The sequence below is a fragment of the Phaseolus vulgaris genome, chromosome 8, assembly GCF_051622355.1.
Source record: "Phaseolus vulgaris cultivar YP4 chromosome 8, ASM5162235v1, whole genome shotgun sequence".
Taxonomy (NCBI): Eukaryota; Viridiplantae; Streptophyta; class Magnoliopsida; order Fabales; family Fabaceae; genus Phaseolus; species Phaseolus vulgaris.
Window position 1 is genome coordinate 396078 of NC_143505.1, and position 22281 is coordinate 418358.

Here is a 22281-nt window from a genome sequence, read left to right on the forward strand (position 1 = left end):
AAAAATATAATAAAAATTAAATTTATAATTAAATAATATAAAAAGGGATAAAGAGAATAATAGTGATGAGTGTAGAAAAAAGTGATTTTGAATGTATGATGGTTGATTAGCGTTTGAAGTCCACTCTTTTAAAAGAGAGAGAGAAAGGAAGAAGTGATGTTGACTATAAAGTGATAATTGACGGCTGAAAGGCGTTGCTTAAAATTCTGCTGAAAATCACTTTTTTTGGCTTTTCACTTTCTCACGCAGCCAACTCTCATTCCCTCCCAAATACAATTCTGATCAAAACAACCTTAATTTCACACTGTTGCAGAACTCAGTTTTGTTCTGTTCTCAACTATGATGTTGAATTTTGGTAGGCTTTGGACTCCACACACGCTCATTGGTCTGGGTTTGGGGCAATTTCTTTCTCTTCTCATCACTTCCACAGCCTTCACTTCTTCTGAATTGGCTAAAAAAGGTTTCCTTCATCTCTTATTTTTCTACCTTAACAATGTTCCGTTTTTCTTCTTCTAATGTTTCCTCGTCGTCGTAGGAATCAATGCTCCCACTTCACAGTCCTTCCTCAACTATGTGTTCTTGACGTTTGTCTATGGAACCATTCTCCTATATCGAAGGAAACCACTCAAGGTTATAATACTACATGCTTACTTCACAAATCTGTTCTTAATCTTGAATGAATATCAGTTGATTGAGATTGCTATACTCTTCTGCAAAACACAAATTGTATTCTTTATTTGTGCTTTTCCTCTGCTTCTCTGAACTGAAACATTTTATCACAACTTCACTAACTTCACATGCCTCTGACGCAGGCAAAATGGTACTATTATGTAATTCTCGGATTGGTTGATGTGGAAGCTAATTTTCTTGGTAAGTGTGTGACCTTCCATTCGTATATTATTAAAAAGTGAACTTTAAAACCGGTTTATGAGCCTCTCACACAGAGTGACGTTTGTGTGTGAGACAATATAATGAGTTATTCAATAACGGTCTGATAGCAGGTAGTTTGATAAGTCCAATAAACACTCGCTAGGTTAGGTTCTAAATGACTCTTTATATTAAGAAGTTAACTTTAAACCTAACTCAACCGACTTAATGAGATTTGCACTCACTTATATAAAGACTTTAATCTCTAGTCGATGTGGGATCTCTAACACATATTTACTGGAACTCTTCCTATGTATTAAAATGAAGCAAGTCACATGTTGAATTGGATGATCTTATTACTTGCAATTGTATCTAAACTAATTCTCATGCATCTACCGAACAGTTGTGAAGGCATACCAATACACCTCACTGACGAGTGTGATGCTACTTGACTGCTGGTCAATTCCGTCCGTCATGCTTCTTACATGGCTTTTCTTAAAGACTAAATATAGATTCAAAAAGATTACCGGTGTAGTTGTTTGTGTTGCTGGCCTTGTCCTGGTTGTGTTTTCTGATGTTCATGCTGGTGACCGTGCAGGTGGGTGAGATTTTTATGTACTGTTACTTCCATGTCTCTATGCTTAGAAATCTTGCAAAACTAGCAAATTTTTATCTTATATTTAATATCATCAGTAACATGCAGAATTTCACTTATAGTAGTTGTTTGATGATGTCTTACTCACCTGTTATAGGTGGAAGCAATCCTCGTAAAGGGGACCTTCTTGTTATTGCTGGTGCTACACTGTATGCAATCAGTAATGTCAGCGAGGTGAGCTGATTCTACTTCTGCTTTAAAGCATTTTTCAACTCTCTTGCAGCTGATAGGCTATTTTTTGAAATGCACCCGCACCATATTCCTGCATGGTTGATTATATTAATTGTCCTTTTGTTACTGCTATTTCTTTTGTTTTGCAGGAATTTCTTGTGAAAAATGCTGATAGAGTTGAGCTTATGGCAATGTTAGGTCTCTCTGGTGGCATTGTTAGTGCCATTCAAATGTATCCTTCAAATTGACTATATTCAGAACTATGGGATCTTTCTGTTCTGACTTTCAATACATGGCTGTTCTGCTGCATAATTTATGCCAAATAATATTGGTTTGCTCAATGATTTAACAAATTGTTGTGTGTCATAATTATATTGATTGAGGATTGTGATTTGGGAATGAACTTTGAAATGTTGAATTGATCAAGTTGTTGTCACAGTTGAATGAAATGCAATTTTAATTAAGTTCCAACTTCAAGTTTTTAAAATTAATGACTTGTTTTTCTAGGAGTCTGGTGAGATTTTTTTGTCAGTTGAAGTAATGTCGATTCTGAAGTAATGAAGACTTTTATCCACTACTAGAAGTCTATAATTATTTACATTTCTTCTTCCTGTTATATCCTTCATTGTTATTACAGAAGCATACTTGAGCGCAATGAACTTAAATCTATTCATTGGTCAGCTGAGGCAGTAAGCTCTCTTCATCACCCCTCTCACTACAATTGAGTAAATGACATAATTTATCTTTAACTAGGATGCACAATTCAAGTTAAGTTAGAGATCTCACATCGACTAGAGATCAAGATATTTCATCCTTTATAAATGGGTGCAAACCTCAGTTTATAAACCGGTGCAAATGTTACCTTATAAACCAGTTTTATAAGGTTGACTTAGGCTTAAAGTCCACTTCTTATCAAGATATTATGTTGTTGTCAGAACATGTCAACCAGTGTGATGTCTTCAAGCATTATTATTTACATTCATTCCTTTCAATTTTGATTTCAGGCCCTTCCTTTTGTTGGATTTGCAGTGGCCATGTTCATGTTTTACTCTTTAGTCGCTGTTCTGCTTAAGGTATGGATTCAAACCATAGCTATTCTAATTATATTTTTTACAGAAATTATATTTGTATTGTGACACTGGATAAAATGATTGAATAAAGGTTCCAAAACTAAATAGATTGGACTAATCAAAACAATTGATTAAAAGGAAACTCTATGATGCAGTTATTTGGTTTTGTTCTCCCTCTCAATGTTTCTCTATCATTTCTGACACTGATGTTTAATCTGAACCAAAATAATTTAATAGTAATGTACTACTTTTGAAAAATTATCACCCATCAAAATTCTTGAAATTATTTCATAGCATTGGAGAAATTTATCCTGATTCTATAGTCCATTAACATCTAACTGCAATAGCATCTTTCTCGTGCCATTTTTCCCTATCAGTATTTGATTGAGATGTAGTATTTAACTATGCTCTTTTGGTTTGTCACAGATCAATGGTTCTACCATGCTAAATCTGTCGCTGTTGACCTCAGACATGTGGGCTGTGTTAATTCGCATTTTTGCTTATCATGAGAAGGTCTGATAATAATGTTGCAGCCATTTTTTTGCTATTAGAAGTGTGCCACATTTTAACATGCTAACTTCTCTAGAGCTAAATTATGCTTTCCAGGTTGATTGGATGTACTTTGTGGCATTTGGTGCTGTTACCATTGGGCTTGTCATCTATTCAGGGTAAGTATCATTGCACACACTTTCTTATTGTATAGTTTCTGTTGGGACAAATCACACATTTAGATCAGAAGTGAAGAAGTGAGGGGCGGTTTATGTTGATTTAGATGTGTACCTAGTAAGGGAATTTGAGTTATGCATTGTTGCTATTATTATTGTTCTTGCAATGTATCCGAGATCAAATATCTCCTACCAAATCACTTCTTTTATTCTCTTCCGGTTATTCTTCTTGGATGTCCGAGAGGATGAGATACATACAAAGATATTCCGACGCTTAAGTTAGATGAGCTCAATTTAGGTGATTCAGTACAGATTTCAAAATAACATTATCTTTCACCATAAGGTTCCTTCTTATTTATACTGTTCTAGTGAGTTTTGTTCTCTCAGACCCAATAGACGTTAACCCTACTTTATAATCTCTAATTAGGATTAACGCTCTTAACCTGTTATATGATGTGGATGTTTGTTTTTACCGAAAGACCGTTAGACCGTCTAGGTGTCTGGCCATCCAGGTTTCCGATTTTGTGATATAACAATTATTTTATTAAGTTTTTAGCTGTGGTGTTTCATATTATTGCAGTGGAGACAGAGATGAGGATGAGCAGCCTCCAAATTCTGGCGATGAACTTCGGCCAGCAGTGAAACTGGATGAGGAAGCCAATTTAGGAAATGGGAGCAAAGGAAGTAGGGCTGGAAGCTCAAAGACCTGGGTAGCTTAGTATAGAGCTGCACATTATTCATACATTGTGGGGTAAAGTATCCTCAAGGGAATGGGATTTATTTTGTACTGCAACCAGCTCCTGCAAGATTGCAATCCAAGGAGAGAATGTTTCTTGTAATTTAAAGGATGCTTTAGTAGTATGTTGATAATTATTAAGAGGCTAATTTTTAAGTTTAATTCGTTTTTAAAAAATTGGTTATAAGACCTATCGAGCCATAGACCTATCGTATGTGAAAGTAATGTATTATAGGTGATCCGATAAAGTAACAAATATTTTAATAAGACCAACAACAAACTTTGGTACAGATAAACTTTTGGTACAGGTAAACTTTAAATGTTTCTGATCCTATATTAAAAAATCAAATCCTATATTAAAAAATCAACTCTATATTTAATTGAACCTATGAAATGAGTTTTTAACAAAACGGACTTATAATAAGATTTCTACATCTACTTCTATATTATTAAATGCTCAAATATCTATTATTTTCAACAATGCGAAGAAATGCAAAACTTTTGGTAGCACTTAATAATAATAATAATAATAAAATAATAATAATAATAATAGTATAAAGCATGATCCTCTTGTGAGCATGGTGGTGGAAAGAATGGCGAAGGCGAAGGTGCTTAGGGAGCTTCTGCAAACACCGGGCGTTCACCAGGGCCCGGCCTGCTTCGACGCTCTCGGAGCAAAGCTCATTGAATCCGCCGGTTTCCCCTACTGCATCACCAGTGGCTTCTCCATCGCCGCTTCCCGGCTCGCTTTGCCCGACACCGGCTTAATCTCTTACGGCGAAATGCTCGATCAGGGCCAACTCATCGCCCAAGCCGTCTCCATTCCCATCATCGTCGACGCCGACAACGGTTACGGCAACGCCATGAACCTCAAGAGAACCGTCAAGGGTTTTATCGCCGCCGGCTTCGCAGGAATCCTTCTCGAAGATCAGGTCACTCACTCACTCCTCTTTCTCTTCTCCTACCTTCCATTTCTTCGTTGCACTTCTTCTTATTGCCCTAATTGGATTGTACAGGTTGCGCCGAAAGCGTGTGGCCACACGCGCGGCAGGAAGGTGTTGCCCAGGGAGGAGGCGGTGATGAAGATTAGAGCCGCCGTGGATGCTCGAACAGAGAGCGGCTCCGACATTGTGATTGTGGCGCGCACCGATGCTCGGCAAGCCTTGTCCTTGGAGGAAGCGCTCATCAGATGCAGGGCGTTTGCCGATGCTGGGGCCGATGTTCTTTTCATAGACGCTCTCGCTTCCGTTGAGGAAATGAGAGCTCTTTGTCAAGTTTCTCCGAATGTTCCTAAACTGGTATCTTCATCTCTCTCCTCCTAATGCATGCCTTGCCTCTTCAATTGCGACACAAATTGTTCCCCACACTGCATCTATGCAATGCTCCTTGCAAGATTTCTGCATGCTTGATTTCCTCTGTTTCACATTTAAGTCCTGATTTGACTAAATCAACTTCATAAATTGATTTTCATTTAGCAGATTAGTTTAATTTCTTTTCTATTGAGTTTTTACCTATGAGTTTAATTTCGTAAATTTCGTAGGACACTCGTAGACTCGTAGGACACTCGTAGACTCGTAGGACAACATGTATCGATGAGGTCATGTATCGATGAGGTGTGAAATTCAAAATGTTGGATTTCCACACATGATCTAATACTGTATCAAAACCTGTTCACTTTTCATGTTGGACCATTTCCATGTATCTGGTTTTATAATTTTGGACAATCCTCCTCTGTTTACTTGGCTTTTGAGAATGAATTAGTTCCATTCGTTTCTAGTGAGTTGGTGACTATGTTGCTGACCACTTCAATAATTCCATTATCACTGACCATTTGTTATTACAACTCAAGATATGAAGTATAAACGCATTCATATTGTTAGCCCCTACTCTCGTGTTGTGTAGGCCAATATGCTCGAAGGAGGAGGCAAAACGCCTATACTTAGTCCTAAGGAACTTGAAGACGTTGGTTTTAAACTTGCTATTTATCCACTTTCCTTGATTGGGGTTTGCATACGAGCAATGCAGGTAACACTTCTTTCCCATTTGTTGTTTTATTACGTTTATGATGCCAAGTTCAGGCTTTAGATCAGATATGCAGAGATACTTGTGGTGCTTGCCTCTGAATATGTTTGATGCATTATTCTTTTGACCTCTTTCACCTCTGTTTTGATGTTTTAATTTCAGACAATAAATATATATATCTGACTGAATTTGTAGGATGCACTCACTGCAATTAAAGGAGGCAATGTTCCTCCTCCAGGAAGCATGCCTTCTTTTGAAGAAATTAAGGACATTGTAGGTTTCAACACTTACTATAAAGAAGAAGAGCGCTATTCTAACCAGCAGCCATAAAGAAATGAGTAAACAGCTAGATTTCTAGTTGATGATGTACTTGTATTCTCAGCCATATCTTTGGGGAGTTACTTTTATTCTTAAATGTCTTTGGGGTATGTTCGAGACTGAATCTCCATCTGGTTAGTAATTTATCAAAAATAAATAGAACCCGTTTAATTAGTTGTTGATAATTTTGACAAATCTTATTAAGTTTCCTGCTCTAACAAAGTTCAAGTAACTTTCATGGTCGATGATGGAAAAAACTGGTCTTCATCGGAATAAGGACCAGTTTTGTGTTTAAAATCATTAGCTCTTAAAACCATCGACAGTATATTGTTCTTCCAAAGATAGAAAGTTGTGATACACTAAGCTAGAACTGAAATGTGTTTAATGGGATGTCTGTATTGATGAAGAACTACACAAAGATTAGATCACCTATCTCACTCCCTGGTTTATAGAGGAAAATATTCAACTAAATCTTCGTTCTTTTTTAATTTTTAGGATACTTTTTCATTCGAAATTTTAGTTATTTTTTTGACAGTAATTGGGTTTAGTTGGTTGAACTCTTTTTCTAAATATACACTTTTCTACTCGGTTGTGGACGGATGTATTTATAGCAAGCATTCTTACCTCTAGAACAGAGTAGAAAGTCCATTTTGTAAATGCTAAAACATGAACGTGTTATATCAGAATTTAAAACCAATAACTCGATAATGATAAGGTATCGATATAGGTCGAAAAGATTCTTTAACCCCTCAATTAGGGGGGCAATCCTTCCTTTGCATTCCTCCCTTTGGACTTCGATTTGGGATTTTGATACTAATAGTTCTACCTCACTTAAGAGTAGTGAGTCGAGGTTAATTATATTTTATATATTTTTTTCTGTTTTAATCTATCTGTCACTTAAGAGTCGAGGTTAATGATAGTTTATATATTTTGTCCTATTTTAATCTATCGATACATCTTTTAAAAATAAGATCGTAACGAAATATTAATCTTCAAAAGGAGACAATATTTTTAATACGGTGATTGATTATAGCGATACTATCTCTTGAATTTAAGATCAAAAATATATTATAATGATTTTTTTTTAGACAAAATCTCATAATCTTGCTTATTCACTACTCTAGGAGACATTATTGTATTAAATCACTTAGAAGAAAAAAGATGATAACATTTTATAAGACGAGAACTTACAAGCTTAACAAGAGTGATTTTGGTATCAACTAGTTTAAAAATGAGAATTAAAATTAAATTATATTTATTTTGAAATAGTTAGTGATTAGATTGGACAAAAAATAAAGTGGACTTAAATTGAATTGGTTGGAGAAAGCAAGGAGAGTGAGTAGTGAGAGTAGAGAGAGAGCGATGAAGGTTTCAGCGGTTGGCAATGCCTCTGTGACGGTTGGTCTTACTTTTGGTGGTGCCGGTGGCGCCCTCCCATTCCACTCTTCTTCCGTTTCGTTCCTCCGAACATCCAAATCCTCAGTTGTCACAGCTTCTTCTCTTTCTGGCAACGATGCTTCTTCTCCTTCTTCACCCGCCAAGCTCCTTCGACGAATCCTCGACTCCCCGGGGGTTCACCAAGGCCCCGCATGTTTCGACGCTCTCAGCGCCAAGCTCGTTCAGACCGCCGGCTTCCAGTTCTGCTTCACCAGCGGCTTCTCCATCTCCGCTTCCAGGCTCGCCTTGCCCGATACCGGTCTCATCTCTTACGGCGAGATTCTCGATCAAGGCCACCTCATCACCCAGGCCGTCTCCATTCCCGTCATCGGCGACGCCGACAACGGCTACGGCAACGCCATGAATCTCAAGAGAACTCTCAAAGGATACGTTGCCGCCGGTTTCGCTGGAATCATTCTCGAAGATCAGGTCAGTTAGGTTTCATCAATGGATCTCGGTATTTCGAGAAATTAGTATCGGATACACAATTCCAACGTTTCGTTGGTTAGTTAGTTAGGTTTGTTTGTTATGGACTCAGCTTATCGGTGTGATTGAGTTGATTATGGCGTTGGTTAGGTAGCGCCGAAAGCGTGTGGACACACGCGCGGGAGGAGAGTGGTGTCGAGAGAAGAAGCGGTGATGAAGATTAAGGCGGCCGTGGATGCGAGAAGAGAGAGCGGTTGCGATATTGTCATTGTGGCGCGTACGGATTCTCGCCAAGCTGTGTCGTTGGATGAAGCGCTTGTTAGGTCGAGGGCGTTCGCGGATGCCGGAGCTGATGTTCTTTTCATAGACGCGCTTGCTTCCAGAGAAGAGATGAAGGCTTTCTGCGAAGTTTCTCCGCTTGTTCCCAAAATGGTACGATTCTGTTAATCGAAGAGATGAATGAATGCATTGGTGCTTCGAATGATTTGTTGGGTTGTGCTCTTGTGTAGGCCAATATGCTTGAAGGTGGTGGCAAGACGCCGATACTTAATCCTATGGAGCTTGAAGAGATTGGTTTTAAGATTGTTGCATATCCCCTTTCCTTGATCGGGGTTTCTATACGAGCAATGCAGGTCATTCGTCTTCCTTCTTTTTCCTTTTTGAACTGATTGATTCTTATTATTATATCTGCATAAGTTCAGGTTTTGAATGAGACATGCTAACCAAGTACTTGTTTGTAAATTTTTAACATTCACCACCAAATCCCCGCTCGTGATTGCACTGCAGCTCGTGCTAAGTAACCAAAATGCCTGACTAATGCCCAATACCATCTGTTATATTTATGTTTATCCAAATGATATACCAAAACAAGTTGTACTTTCAAATATAATATGCCTAAAGGTCCTGAGCAAATAAAAGAAAGCAACCTATATAATGGAGCTCGGCCAAAGACATAGCTACTAGGAAAGAGTTGATCTCTTGATAGTTTGCTACCCAAGTGCCTTTTGATTTGGATGACATAGAGGGGGGTGAGTTGCACTAACCGAGTGTGGTTGTTGGAAGAATTATACCTTTATCTTTTCAACTCCTTTATTATAACAAGCCATAGTTATATCACTATTTTCTGATGTTTCTTTTGCAGTATCGTTTAGAATTTTTTTATTTGCTGATAAATAATATCTATGATTGCATTTTGTAGGATTCACTTATAGCCATTAAAGGAGGTCGTCTTCCTCCTCCAGGAAGCATGCCTTCTTTTGAAGAAATTAAGGATATCTTAGGGTTCAATGCTTACTACGAAGAAGAGAAGCGTTATGCTACAAGTACCAATCCGCAGCTTTCCAAGGGAGGTAGGATAGACAGAACTTAACAAAAAAATAATTTTTAATCTTTCTTCTATAAAGGGATATTGTAGTGTAATGGCAGTAGGCTTCTGAGGGTCATAAACAATTTGTTAGCCGGCAATCAATATCTATCAAATTATTACTTAATGGTTTCAGCACTTTACTTTCATAAACATGTGTTGGGCTTAGGAGGATTCGATGATGAATAAACCTTATGAATTCATCTGTGTGTGGAGAGAAGCATTTGAACTTTATCAAGGTCTATTATGTGAAATGGACATGTTCATTGCAGAATATCATATTAAATATTTGATTAGTATTTTATCAAAATAAATAAAATCCATTTAATTAATCATAGATAGTCGTGACTTGAGAGAAAATTAGACCTCCATCTTTTGTAAGCAAATCTCTTTTGTTTCAGCTCTAGGGAGAGTCAAAGGCAGAGGTAAAGGTCTCGTGCTGATTTTCACGTTGTAAATATATATTGTGCATTTCGGTCTTGCATTCTCATGGTAATTAGTTATTTGTCAGAGAGCAGTAGCCTATACAGTATACGACGGAGAGATCAAGTTGATTCTGAGCAGACAAGTCAAAGTTTCAAAGATCCCATTGTGGAAGTTATAACACCTGATGATGTGTACAATAAATATGGTGCAGATAGTTCAAGGAACCCTTTTTCTGGTATCTGGTCTCGAACTCTCAGAGTAAAAATAACGGGCAGAGATGGATTTGAGAGACTTGATGTTAGGATTCCTGTAAGTGATCATACCTTCCTGATGCACTAAAAAAAGAATAATGATTTATTCATATTAGTTGTTCAGAAGACTCGGAATTAGTTAAGGATGGGGCGTACTGGTTTCCAGTTTTGATATGAATGATTTTACCATAAGTTGATGTGCATCTGTCTCTATAATTCCAATTACACGATTTCCTTTTTATATTCTATCACAATTTCTAACATACGTAAAAATCCACGTGTATTTCTATTTATTCTAACTTTTTATGCTTGTTCCTTATGTTATCTCACCATTCTCCGCCATCATTGAAACCTCATGAACTATCATCTATTTTCCATTCAAGTTAATATCTGAATTTATCTATTTGGAATCGTAATAGTGATGTAAATAGTATAATTGGATGTCCGAATTTCCCAAATTAATCATCTTTCTTCCACCACTTTATGCTTGCCCTTCTCCTTCCCCACTATTTGGAAGAAGAGAAAGAGAAATGGAATATAGTACACAACATTAGTTTTATAAATGCCTATCTGCAACTATTTTGTTCTGTACTGCATCATGCCAAGGCTTTATCTCCCTATGTTGTGGTTATGCATAGTTTCTGGGTAACTCCTCTGTGTCATTCAGTTCTTCATCTTTAAATGATGTGCATGTTCAATTCAATGTTGCTCCAATTAAGATTTCCTGTTCCCTTTTCTCATGATACACATAATTTGCTATATGCAGGCTGGATTTCTGGATGGAATCACAAACATAGTTCCTGGTACTACTACTATTTAGAAATTATTAATTAGTATATAAATAGACGTCTTTTCCAAATTTGCAACTCAGTGCTTCTTTTCACAATTTCTGTTGATTGAATTTTCATAACTTTTTACAGCTTTGGGTGGCGTAAACATCAAAGAACTGTTGGACGATGCGGCTGAGGAAGTTGGGGGAAAACTCTTGATAGATTTTAAAGACAGGATGGGGGACAGGATTCAAGTATTTTTGGAGTGATTCCACATTTCTTTTCTCAAGTTCAACGGTAATTTGTTCTCCACCATTCTTGTTTTATTAGAGATAAAAAAAGAAAGAAATTAAAGCGAGATAAAAATGTATTACGTGAATAAGAGATTCTCCTTATGAAGAAATCAAACTAGAGATTCAAAAAAATCAGTTAAGAAAAGATATCCAATCCTTAAACACAGATATCTGTTAAGGGAAACCCTGAAATTGTGAGATTACAGCGAATAGAACAAAGTGCTATATCTCGCAGAAGCTGCTAATTCAGAGAGCTTTCTTTAAAGACACGACGACAATCACACTAGGCAGCACATCGCCACAAAATTTTTGCTTTTTTTTAATGTTATTCTTGGCTCCCCCACTATTATTCATCATGATCCAGATTTTATAAATGTTTGTTCTTTTTTTTTTTTCTGGTGATGGTGGTGGTTGCTGGGTGTGGGTCTGGCAGCTCCTTGGATGTCTATCCAACAACTTCCCTTTCCATAATTTGTTACATTCACCTAAAAAGGGTCCTCCGATATTTTACATTAATATAATGCTTGTAAAAGCATAATCCAACAAGAAGACTATGTCTATCTATGCTTCATGGCATTTTCAAAATTTAAATTCTTTCCGCTCTTTCAGCATGTTACCTTACCGAGTTAAAATTTATTTGTTCCCTAAAGAAATAGAAGACTTAATGTTCCCTAAATCTATGTGTGCTGCTTCTTTTTTTGTAACAGAATTCAACAATTGGAAAGGCTCTGGATTGTCTTGTCTTTCATTTTGTTTATGTAATTCCGGATTTATGAATTGTACTATATTTGAGTACAAAATTAGAATTGGTTGACTTGTTTAGTTGCAATTCTGAACATAATACCGTAATTTAAAGTAGGGGAGTCTGAGGGCAGTAATGATGAGATGAAGCAAATCCCTGCAATATTGAACATTTGGATGACAAAGTCTTGTTTGTTATATTCGTTGATAATGATCTTCCAGGACATTGATGGTTTATACTGATGAAGGTGGTAACCGGAAGGCAAGGCACGAATGAGCTTGGTCGTTGATGGGGGCACAAACATGGTCCTTTCTGCTCGTGTCATCGGGACTGAACCAATAGTTTCAAATATCACATGAAAAAAGTAAAGTTTTGTTACCACTATAGTCGGTTATGCAAACTATTTGAATATAATAAGACTGGTGCAATTTTACCGTTAATATATTAACCCAATTTTCCTTGTTCTGGTAAGGAGAAAAATGTTCATGTCCTATCAGTTCTGAGGTTTAGTTACTTTACATCGATTATTTTGAGTTGAACTGAATTATTTTTTAGCAACTTTGACTAGTATTTGGATAATTGTGAAACTGATTCTGGACGCTGAATAATTTTGAAAAAGGTGATTAAAGTTCGTATAATTTGTAAAACGAAATATCGGACGCAAGATTTTGTTGACAAGATGAAAAGTATGGCATCGGATATCAGAAGCAATTAAAGAACGGTGCCAAAAACATGGTGTCAGCACTATTCGCCTAAAGTAATAAGAATCAGATAACTTTAAACGAAAGTGGGAAAGCATACAACTCCAATAGCATTTTTACGTGACTTTTTTATGCTTTCTTTTGGTAATGCCCCGTGTCTTTTAGTAACTGTAGAGAAAATAAATAATTTGTAAGCCAGAACAACACTCACTATCAGTTGCATGATCATTTTGGGCAAGAAATTAAAAAACTTATAAGAAAAAAAGCCTTTGAATTCCAATTCTTTAATTTGACACATGAAAAAAATATATCGATATCAAACCACCTGTTGGTGTTCAAAAAATGTGGAACAAGCAAAGAAAGTAATAACCCAAGTAAGGTTATTGTATCCAGTCACTGGTACACAACAGTGATGCTGAAAGCACCTACAGAAGGGTGACCCGAAAAAGAATGGTAACAGCATATTTATAACAAGAATACACATAACTGGGTCACTTTACAGAAAATTGCAGCATTAACTGCTATAAATCCAAATGTCACGATGTAGTCTACTAGTAAGTAGCAGCACTTCTTTTTCTCAACTTGCAGCAAAACAATCAGAGTAATACTTGCACTTACTATCTCATCTATAGCCGCCATATGGCTGTTGACCATAGCCACCATATGGCTGCTGACCATTGCCACCATACGGCTGCTGACCATTGCCACCATATGGCTGTTGACCATTACCACCATATGGCTGTTGACCATAACCACCTGGACCCATCATGGAGTTATTATAATTAGGAGGCATTCCAGTTGGGGGTTGCATTTGGTACCCTTGTCCCATACCCATACCCATCCCCCCTCCCATTCCCATACCCATTGATGGATTCATGCCTCCATAGCCTCCTCCCATACCCATACCAACACCAGGAGGGCCATTACCCATGCCCATGCCCATACCCATGCCAGAGCCCATCATTTGGTTTGAAGGCCTGAGAGCACCAGCACCAGCACGGCCCATACCTGAACCTGATCCCATAGCTTTACCCATAGTTATAGTTGATGTTACAGCTGCCGTAGTGGGCTTCTCCATTCTCTTCTCCTTTCTGTTAATGGCTTCAAAGTCGACCCCAATATCTGCTAACGGGTTTGTTTTAGCTGCATGATAAGAAAAACATTTTAGTTAACAATGTCCCACATAAGATCAACATTCTAACAAGTATGATGTGGAAACTGAAATGTTAACAGATGGGTTTGGGGAGGAAGGTCTAAGCACTTACGTCCAGATATATTCAAATTAACCAATCCCCTGCTTAGTGTATCAGCCCACACTGTTGATTTTGTCTCAAACTTGGCATTGGATGGTTGAGAAACTAATGCAGTTGATTGCGAAGCATGCGGAACAAGTGATTGATTGGTAATTGGTGAACTAAAGGGTCCTGCATTCCCTTGTTGTCCAATAAAATGATTGTTAAACTGTGATGCCTGATGAGTTGGAGAGTGGGAAAAGTTGGTGCGTGGTGACAACTGTCCTGTTGTAGTATGGGGAGTCATATGTGAAGGAAAAGCTGCTGTAGATCCCGGTGGCAGGAAGTTCCCACTGTTCATATGCCCATTATATCCATTTTGGGAATGAGGAGATCCATCTTGGGAGTGCAATCCACCGTACATACCACCTGATTGTGCAGGTTGTCCACCTTGAGAAGCAAAAGGTGGCTGAATATGTTGACCAGCGTGAGATGAAAAGGGTTGTTGCGCATATTGACTGGAGGGAGATGAAAAGGATGATTGTACTTGTCCTGGTTGGCTATTAGGAGCAGAAAAGGGTTGTTGCGCATATTGACTGGAGGGAGATGAAAAGGATGATTGTACTTGTCCTGGTTGGCTATTAGGAGCAGAAAAGGGTTGTTGAGAAAATTGATCTGTAGGAACTGGAAAGGTTTGTGCAGGTTGACTGGTAGCAGCTGAGAAACCTTTCTGGTTAAATTGGCCAGTTGGCTCAGAAAATGGTTGTGATGCCATTTGACCGGATGAAGCTGGAAGGGAAGGTGAAGAAGGATGGCCAAAACCAGGTGCTGAAATGTTCTGTTGTGAACTCATCTCAGGTAACGGTGCAGGAGGAAGAATGTCTGCAAGAATATCGGTTTCTGGCTGTGCAGATGACAAATCTTGAGACAAAAAGTGAGAGTTTGCAGAAAAAGGTTGACTGTCAGAGGCAGGTGCAGAATATGGTACAACAGAAAATGAATCCCCAAACCCAAAGTTAGAGTTTGTTTCTGCATTAAGACCATTTGGTTGGGATGGTTCAATATTCTGATATGTCAGGGGTTGAGATGGAGCAGTTTCAGTGGAAGTAAAAGCTTTGAATGGCCCGTCACCAAATGGATCTTCAAAAGACTGTAAGAAGTCAAACCAACAAATATATTATTTCAACAAAAAATAACGAACAGAGGGGGGACTGATTTAAACTACAAAGATTATTCAAAGCTATGTACAAGATAAATATGCCATGCATGCTAAATCAAAAAGGAAAAGATGACATAAAGTAGACAAGTTCACAACTATAAGAATTCCAAGTCCGGTACAAATCCATTATTTTTAGTACACGCCTGATTGCTTTTACTAAAAAAGTTGAAGAAATGGAACAAAGCCATGCCTGATCGAAATTATTTGACCCAGATGATGGTGCTGCAAAGGAAGCTGTTGATCCCACATTTGCATCAGGGGCTGCAGTTGCTGATTCAGATGGTACAATAGACAAAGCATTTGAAGAGAACGAGTCTGAGAGGGAACCAAGCAAGTCCATTTCAACATTATTAGTGGTGGCAGGGGCAGCTGGGCCGGCTGGAGCAGCTGAGAATGCTGAGAAGAAATGTAAAGATATCATGAGTACAAGACCTAGTAAATGGTATTTTTCAAAGACCATTAATTATGCTTGTTTAAACATACTTTTAAAGAAATGATAACTTTTTTGGAAGCTCTCTCGAGAAGCAGGCAAGAAAAATAATTATTTCTCCAAAATAAGCAAACACAAACAAGCACACTTATATTAACATTGAACTCCCAAATATTGCCAACGAAAATTCATCAAATGTCAATTACAGTCGAGCCACTGGTTTCACAAGTATATCAGACCAAAGTCTGACCGGAGTTTTTACATCTTGACCACAAATCATGACATACAGCTGTCTCATACCACTCAAAATATGTATAAATGAAAAGATTTTTAATTATGAGCCACATCAGTGAATGGCCAACTTTTTCCCACTAAAGGATGCCAGAAAATTGTTCTCATTAATTGGTCTTAGAATTCGGTTTCAAAATTTTATGCCTGGAACAGTGTGTATGTACCAATCCAAAGTCTGTACAATACTAAGTTGTCAAAGGATAAAAATCTAAAAACACAGACAAATCATCAATAAAAAGGTAGCCAGCACCTATTTCACAGTCCTGGTTACCAGAAGAACACGTGGGCAGCTGGAAATTCTGTGAAAATTTTCACATTGCCAAACAATTTTCTGCGTTTAGGACAAAAATTATATTTTTTAGGACTTGGATTGGGAGTATAACATATATACTCAGAAATGTCTAAGGGATGATCCAAAGAAAACAATATGAGTAATGCAGATGCATATGCAACTCAAATTATAGATGAGATGTGTATTCCAAACTTTCAACCCAAACATTTAACATACAAGCCTGCCCCTTCACCTATGAAACTAATAGGATCTATTGAATAATAATTTGACAAGAACAAATTCAACTAAAACATGTATGAACTTTTCAAAACAAGAAACAAGGAAGCGTCGTTACAGGAATACTGATTATAGAAGACCGACCAACATAATACTGTAATAAACACCTGATGTAGGACCACGTGGATCAAAAAAATCATCAGTTGCTTCAGGTTCCTGGGCTCCAGATGCAGCAGTAGTTGCTTCAGTTGTGCTATTGTTTACAGGAGAGGATCCTGTAGGAGCAGATGTTTGAATAGGATTATCATTTACATGAGGAGGGGAATCTCTTGGAACAGATGCTGCTGAAGTTTCCACATCTCTGAAATCAAAATAATATAAGTAACAGATTCTGTTGGGAATAAGTGTTGTCTGTAGTGTAACAGTTCTTACCTTTCACTGTGTACAGGGCTGCGAGATTCACCAACAGCTTCCTCATAGCTAGGAGGAGCAGCACCCATATTTTGTTCAGAAATTTTCCGCTCAAGCCTGCCATATTTTTGTATTGTACATTATAAACATTAAAAATGCCTTGCAGCAATATGCATACATGACAGAAAAGGTATATTTTAAAGACAATTTACCTTGCTTCCAGAGATTGGTCTTCAGGTTTAGCGTTGCTTCCACTGAGAGATCATTGCATAAAAAGATGAAGTTAGAATCAAAATGATTGACATTAAAAAGCAATAACATCACATCAATCCTCATGTTCTCATAATAAATGGGAAGAAAATGAGAAGAAAAGAACTTGCACCTTCAAGCAGACTGCTACCGAAAGATATCAAGACCAAGTAAAAGTTCAGTTCACAACTCTATCTTTCTAGCATCTTGAGTACAAGAAGGATAGAACTAAAGCCATATTCATTTTCTGATAATTAAATGGCTGACAAGCAACACAAGACCCCACTCTAATTTGGTACAAAGTAAACCTTTTCTATAAATTATCATGCATAGATAAGACTTTGTTCCACTAATTATGTTAACAGGTTAAAAACCACATGCCCTTTTTTACCACTAGGTCTATAGTACTCCTTCTATACAGCTCTTATTTTGTAAGTTACTCTATACAGTAAAGACCAAAACCATATAGGTGGTGAATAGTCTGGGTTCTCCACACCACCTGTTAAATTTTCAAACTGAAAAGCTTGATATTGTATCCTGTTTTCTCAAAATGAAAGCTACAAAGTCACTAATGAAGAAAAATGAATACAATATAATTCTGCCAGAACTCAACAAAAAAAAAAATCTCCTGAACTAAATGCTAAAGCTTAGAACAAGGTTCAAAGCATAGGTACATACCGAGATGAGTTTTGTCCTTCGTCATCATAACGATCTCTATCCGAGCTCCTGCTTCTTGATTCGTATTGGTTGTCAACACTTTGACTTCTTCCCCTGTAGTCATCATCTCTATAACTATCCCTGCCATAACGATCCTCATAATCTCTGCCATAACGATCTCCATCACGACTATTTCGATCATCATCTTTATAGCCCCATTCTCTTTCTTTTCCATAACCATAGCCATTTCGATCTTCCTCCCTGCTTCCATAACGATCATCATCATATCTGTCACCATAGGCTCCACTGCTTGAATGTGAACCCGGTCTGTACATTCCACCAGCTGCATGGTTGCGAAACCTGGTGAATCATATAAAACAGTTAATATCTCCAGGAAATTGCGATACTCAGACACACATACGTTCACAAAAATTTCACATACCCAACTTTGTATTTTAGCGAAACCTGATGAATCATATAAAACAGTTAATATCTCCTAGAAACTGTGATACTCACAGACACACATACGTTCACACAAATTTCACATACCCACCTGTGTATTTTAGATCTATAATCCGGAAATCCAGAGGACATACGGAGTATCATATTCTACAACTCAGGGAAGTCAAGAAACAAAATATCTACTAATGCAATGCCTTGTGCAAGGGGGTATATATAAAATTTACATTTCAACTGCAAAATATCAATGGAATTAACGAGAGGAGACTTACTTGTCCCTGTTAGCAGCAGCCTTCTGCCTCACTTCTACAATTCTTTCTTTATCATTCACAAGGACAACAAGACTTTGAGATTTCTTCCTGACATTGTTTCCTTGATCCCTTCCGCTGGAGTCAACGTATTGAAACTCGGACAATGTCTGTTCATACGATGAAATGTTATCAGGTCACATTATAAATTTTAGATCACCTTACAAAACTTGGGACCTGCTTGGCAATAAGTATATAAATTTTAAGTAGAATTGACAAAATGGGAATTACTGATATTTGATAAGCATGTTCTCTGATCTCATCTATGACTCGCTCTGACCCATGAGCCACCAAGTACTCTAGTACTGTCAAAGCCTGGAGTTGAACAAAGAGTGGTTAATACAGAAACACATAATTTAAGGTGGTGAGATCAACAGTAAATGCAGTACATAAAAAACATTATTGTTAATGTGCAACAACAACCCATCATTATTGCAGAGGATGGAAAGAAGTATCAAAACAGATTTCACAAACTGGTGGATACATTGTAGTGTTGATGGTGGTAAAAAGAAAAGCAAGATCAGCAGCACCTGCTAGCAATTGCATCTAAAACTTAAAATAATTTATCAAAACCTTGTAGACATGCCGCCAATTCTTCCCAGTGTCATTAATTCGCTTCCAGATTACTGACATGATCATCTGGTATTCATGACTGCAAGGGGTGTTTAAGAATGAGATTCAATGTACTCAAATACATAATATGTCAAACATGCAATTAAGAGTCCAAGCTTACGGGTTTCTGGTTGCCTGAGCAATATCTGCAAGAAGTGATCCATGAGGACCCCATGGTTCGTTGCTGGTAGCATCAAGAACCTAGAAGAGGATAGAGAATATAATGAATGATGAATCTGCTTCAGGTTTTGCAAAATGGGATCATATATCATAATGCATAAATATAAGGATATTAAACATCTATTTCATTTGTAAGAATACCACAAAAACATGTCATTATCGTTGCAGCCATAATTCCATAACGAACTTCAAAAAAGAATTACCTTCTGCTCAATTCCAGGAACTTTCAGCACTTTCTTATTTACTTCTCTTTTACTGCAACAATACAATGAAGAGCATGACATTTATATACAATACATCGAATCATACATATATCAACGAATAATAAACAGATATACTTACAGGTCCCTGACAGTTTGACCAATAGCCTTCTTCATTGTAGCTGGTATTCAGCACAGGCTACAAACCAGCACCGAGGGCCCCAACTGCAACGTACAAACAATGCTCACGTAAAAAATAAATTCACTCAACGGGTCAACAAAATGATTCAAGAAAAAGGTTACTTCAATTACAGAACGACATTTCCAAGCATTATTACCCGTTTCTTGCAGCTCAACAGAGCAATTCACAACACAATTTTCTTAAAAAATGGCTGTTAGCCAGAGACCAGGTAGGGACGCAACAGCAATAAGCAAAATTCATTGTCGGTACGCTTTACAATGCGAGAAAAAGAAAAGAAAATCCAGAGACGCAACCTCAAAATTCACATACAGTTATAGAAGATCGAGCATAAAACTAAACGAATCCAGAAACAAGTCGAAGAAACATTTTCCGAGAAGAATAAAAAATCTGAAAAAGCTAATAAGACGATCACCCTCCCGTTCCACATCTGAAATCTGGCCCCGTGATCTATCATAGACAAGTGCACCGCAACACATTGAATGAAATCCTTAAATGAAATCAGCGAAAAACAAAGGAGAAGATCCAAACACCATTCATTGAAGGAACAACAACAACAACAACAAGATAAAGCAACACGTGAATAGCATGTAGAAAAGCAAAACGAAAGAGGAAATCTAAGAATTGGAATGAAGAAAGAAAGAAAGAAGGAATGAAGGAAATCCAGATCTGAGAGAGACGGAACCTGATCCACAGAGAGAAGCAAGATCGTCGGCAGAAAGGGGGAAACGAAAGGGCAACAACGTTAGAGAGAGGTTGCGAAATGCAAGAACTCTCTGAGTTGTTATGTCCCAAACTCACAATAATAATAATATTACGTTGCGACAGAGAAACACACACACACAAAACAAACGCACACTCTCTCTCTTTCTCTCTCTCTCTCTCTCTCTCTACAATTTCGGAGTTCTCAAACGGAAGCATATAGGACGAGCAAGACAGCGCAACTTACACGCGGGGAACAATTAAGAACATTTACCTTTTTCTCTCTCTTTTTTTATTTTTTTATTTTTGAAAATTAATAATGAATCTAATAAGTTAATTATTTTACGTATTTTTATTTGGCATTAAAAAAATTTAGTATTGGCATCTACTTTTGAAAAAAGCAATGGCAATAATGAGGGTTGATGGGTGGATGGTGAATGGCTTCAACTTCCTCTCTGTTGACACCAATGTGCCAACTTATTCTTACCTCTTTTTCTTCCTTTTTTTTATTTATTATTTTTCTATGCTTTTCTCAAATTAATTACTTTTGGTTCACACCATAGCCAAAAACAAACTCTGTTTTTACTTTTGGTTCTCAAATTTTGAAGCATAATAATACCATTGCTCTCTCATCGACTATTCTTTTGACTTCTTCTGTGAACATCTCACCACCCACCAGATAACCTTCGTACGTTTTTTCCCCTTTATCTTCATGTAACATTCCTTATTTCTCTATCTCTTATTTTTTAGCGGTAAGGTCAAAACTGAACGAGTTTTATAAGTTTCGGTATACGATAAATTCAAATTACATTAAAATTAAAAGAAGAATAACAAGATTAAATCGTTTGAAAAATTATGTAATAATTTTTAATTATGATTTCTATGTCAATTCTGGTTCAAAAGTGAGTCCATTATAAACATATAAGTATGTATAATTTTTATGAAAAAGATACATTATTATTATTATTATGTATTTATTGTACTGAACACCGAATTCTTATATCATTTTACAACATCTCTTGTGGGTGCTATCTCGATCGAGAATCTATAAAGGAATGAAAGTTTGACTAGAGTAGAGGAGTGAAAGCGAAGGAAGGAAGATTAAGTTGAACAAGTTCGAAAAGTGGAAAAAACAACATATTACGATTGACCGAAGTGAAAAATTGAATTGTTCAACCGATAGAAATTCTCTCAGTACATTTTACACACACAAAAAAAATATTACGTATACAAACAAAACAAAATAGACAAATAATAGGTAAATAACTTTGGATAATCCTAATCTAATAAAATAAATTTGCACATTATTATAAAACTTTGAAATATTTAGCTTTATGAACTATTGTGAAACTCATCTCGTACCGTTGCATTGCTTTATCATGGCAAGAAATTATGTTTTCTTATTTATAGTATGAATTAACATATTTTTACTTTTCACGGATATATAAAAATATTTTTTTTTTGTTACGCTGAAATGTTAAATGTGAGTTTCTAAACTTAGGTTAGTGAAAGATAACAAATTGGTATTTTAGCAAACCCTTCGAGAAGGCTTATTTCACATTCACTTTTTGAAATAGCTTTTTCAAATATACTTTAACAATATTGCAAATTTATAATTTTGAGAATTTGTTGTTATTTGTGGTGGATTTTTATTGAAATAATTTTATTATGTAAAATCAAAATGGTGTTTTATGGATAAATTGGTATTGAT

General features: G+C 36.9%; 4 protein-coding genes across 27 annotated transcripts; 3 read left to right on the plus strand and 1 right to left on the minus strand.

Moving 5' to 3' along the window:
- Nucleotides 1-119: 119 nt before the first annotated feature.
- LOC137823853 (uncharacterized) lies at nucleotides 120-4265 on the plus strand. Its single transcript, XM_068629159.2, has 11 exons — nucleotides 120-460; nucleotides 536-630; nucleotides 813-870; nucleotides 1271-1465; nucleotides 1620-1696; nucleotides 1843-1925; nucleotides 2331-2382; nucleotides 2698-2766; nucleotides 3190-3276; nucleotides 3370-3431; nucleotides 4009-4265. The coding sequence occupies exons 1-11, from the start codon at nucleotides 340-342 to the stop codon at nucleotides 4145-4147; spliced, it is 1038 nt and encodes a 345-aa protein (XP_068485260.2). The 5' UTR covers nucleotides 120-339; the 3' UTR covers nucleotides 4148-4265.
- Nucleotides 4266-4730: 465 nt separating this feature from the next.
- Nucleotides 4731-6689, plus strand: LOC137823855 (uncharacterized). The gene is made up of 4 exons (XM_068629160.2): nucleotides 4731-5096; nucleotides 5181-5462; nucleotides 6067-6189; nucleotides 6382-6689. The coding sequence occupies exons 1-4, from the start codon at nucleotides 4743-4745 to the stop codon at nucleotides 6514-6516; spliced, it is 894 nt and encodes a 297-aa protein (XP_068485261.1). The 5' UTR covers nucleotides 4731-4742; the 3' UTR covers nucleotides 6517-6689.
- A 1100-nt stretch (nucleotides 6690-7789) lies between these two features.
- On the plus strand, nucleotides 7790-12692 carry LOC137823851 (Phosphoenolpyruvate carboxylase family protein). 24 transcript variants are annotated; one of them, XR_016514602.1, is made up of 9 exons: nucleotides 7793-8370; nucleotides 8518-8799; nucleotides 8877-8999; nucleotides 9566-9716; nucleotides 10132-10155; nucleotides 10249-10465; nucleotides 11174-11210; nucleotides 11328-11474; nucleotides 12178-12692. XR_016514602.1 is itself a non-coding variant. In XM_068629143.1 (9 exons), the coding sequence occupies exons 1-8, from the start codon at nucleotides 7867-7869 to the stop codon at nucleotides 11444-11446; spliced, it is 1464 nt and encodes a 487-aa protein (XP_068485244.1). In that variant the 5' UTR covers nucleotides 7793-7866; the 3' UTR covers nucleotides 11447-11474; nucleotides 12178-12692. The 24 variants fall into 24 exon arrangements, 16 of the variants coding, with proteins under 16 accessions (XP_068485252.1, XP_068485244.1, XP_068485247.1 ...); XR_016514604.1 differs by having other exon boundaries at nucleotides 12327-12692; XR_016514603.1 differs by having other exon boundaries at nucleotides 12434-12692.
- A 485-nt stretch (nucleotides 12693-13177) lies between these two features.
- Nucleotides 13178-20832, minus strand: LOC137823856 (clathrin interactor EPSIN 2). Its single transcript, XM_068629161.2, has 14 exons — nucleotides 20554-20832; nucleotides 19812-19894; nucleotides 19673-19724; nucleotides 19411-19490; nucleotides 19251-19329; nucleotides 18909-18992; nucleotides 18642-18787; nucleotides 17932-18270; nucleotides 17217-17258; nucleotides 17026-17121; nucleotides 16761-16954; nucleotides 15555-15760; nucleotides 14179-15295; nucleotides 13178-14056 (listed from the first exon to the last, which is right to left on the minus strand). Exons 2-14 carry the CDS (start codon nucleotides 19844-19846, stop codon nucleotides 13536-13538), a joined length of 2991 nt encoding a protein of 996 aa, XP_068485262.1. The 5' UTR covers nucleotides 19847-19894; nucleotides 20554-20832; the 3' UTR covers nucleotides 13178-13535.
- Between the last annotated feature and the right edge of the window lie 1449 nt (nucleotides 20833-22281).

Excerpts from the sequence above, each read along its gene's own strand:
- LOC137823853 (XM_068629159.2), top strand. The coding sequence starts at position 340 with ATGATGTTGAATTTTGGTAGGCTTTGGACTCCACACACGCTCATTGGT. Across the intron at positions 461-535 it reads TTCTGAATTGGCTAAAAAAG|GAATCAATGCTCCCACTTCA; the intron begins GTTTCCTTCATC and ends TCGTCGTCGTAG. Across the intron at positions 871-1,270 it reads TGTGGAAGCTAATTTTCTTG|TTGTGAAGGCATACCAATAC; the intron begins GTAAGTGTGTGA and ends TCTACCGAACAG.
- LOC137823851 (XM_068629143.1), top strand. The coding sequence starts at position 7,867 with ATGAAGGTTTCAGCGGTTGGCAATGCCTCTGTGACGGTTGGTCTTACT. Across the intron at positions 8,371-8,517 it reads GAATCATTCTCGAAGATCAG|GTAGCGCCGAAAGCGTGTGG; the intron begins GTCAGTTAGGTT and ends GGCGTTGGTTAG. Across the intron at positions 11,211-11,327 it reads AATCACAAACATAGTTCCTG|CTTTGGGTGGCGTAAACATC; the intron begins GTACTACTACTA and ends AACTTTTTACAG.
- LOC137823856 (XM_068629161.2), bottom strand. The coding sequence starts at position 19,846 with ATGAAGAAGGCTATTGGTCAAACTGTCAGGGACCT. Across the intron at positions 19,330-19,410 it reads GCTCAGGCAACCAGAAACCC|TCATGAATACCAGATGATCA; the intron begins GTAAGCTTGGAC and ends CACCCCTTGCAG. Across the intron at positions 17,122-17,216 it reads GACCAATCTCTGGAAGCAAG|GCTTGAGCGGAAAATTTCTG; the intron begins GTAAATTGTCTT and ends AAAATATGGCAG.
- LOC137823855 (XM_068629160.2), top strand. The coding sequence starts at position 4,743 with ATGGTGGTGGAAAGAATGGCGAAGGCGAAGGTGCTTAGGGAGCTTCTG. Across the intron at positions 5,097-5,180 it reads GAATCCTTCTCGAAGATCAG|GTTGCGCCGAAAGCGTGTGG; the intron begins GTCACTCACTCA and ends TGGATTGTACAG. Across the intron at positions 6,190-6,381 it reads TTTGCATACGAGCAATGCAG|GATGCACTCACTGCAATTAA; the intron begins GTAACACTTCTT and ends CTGAATTTGTAG.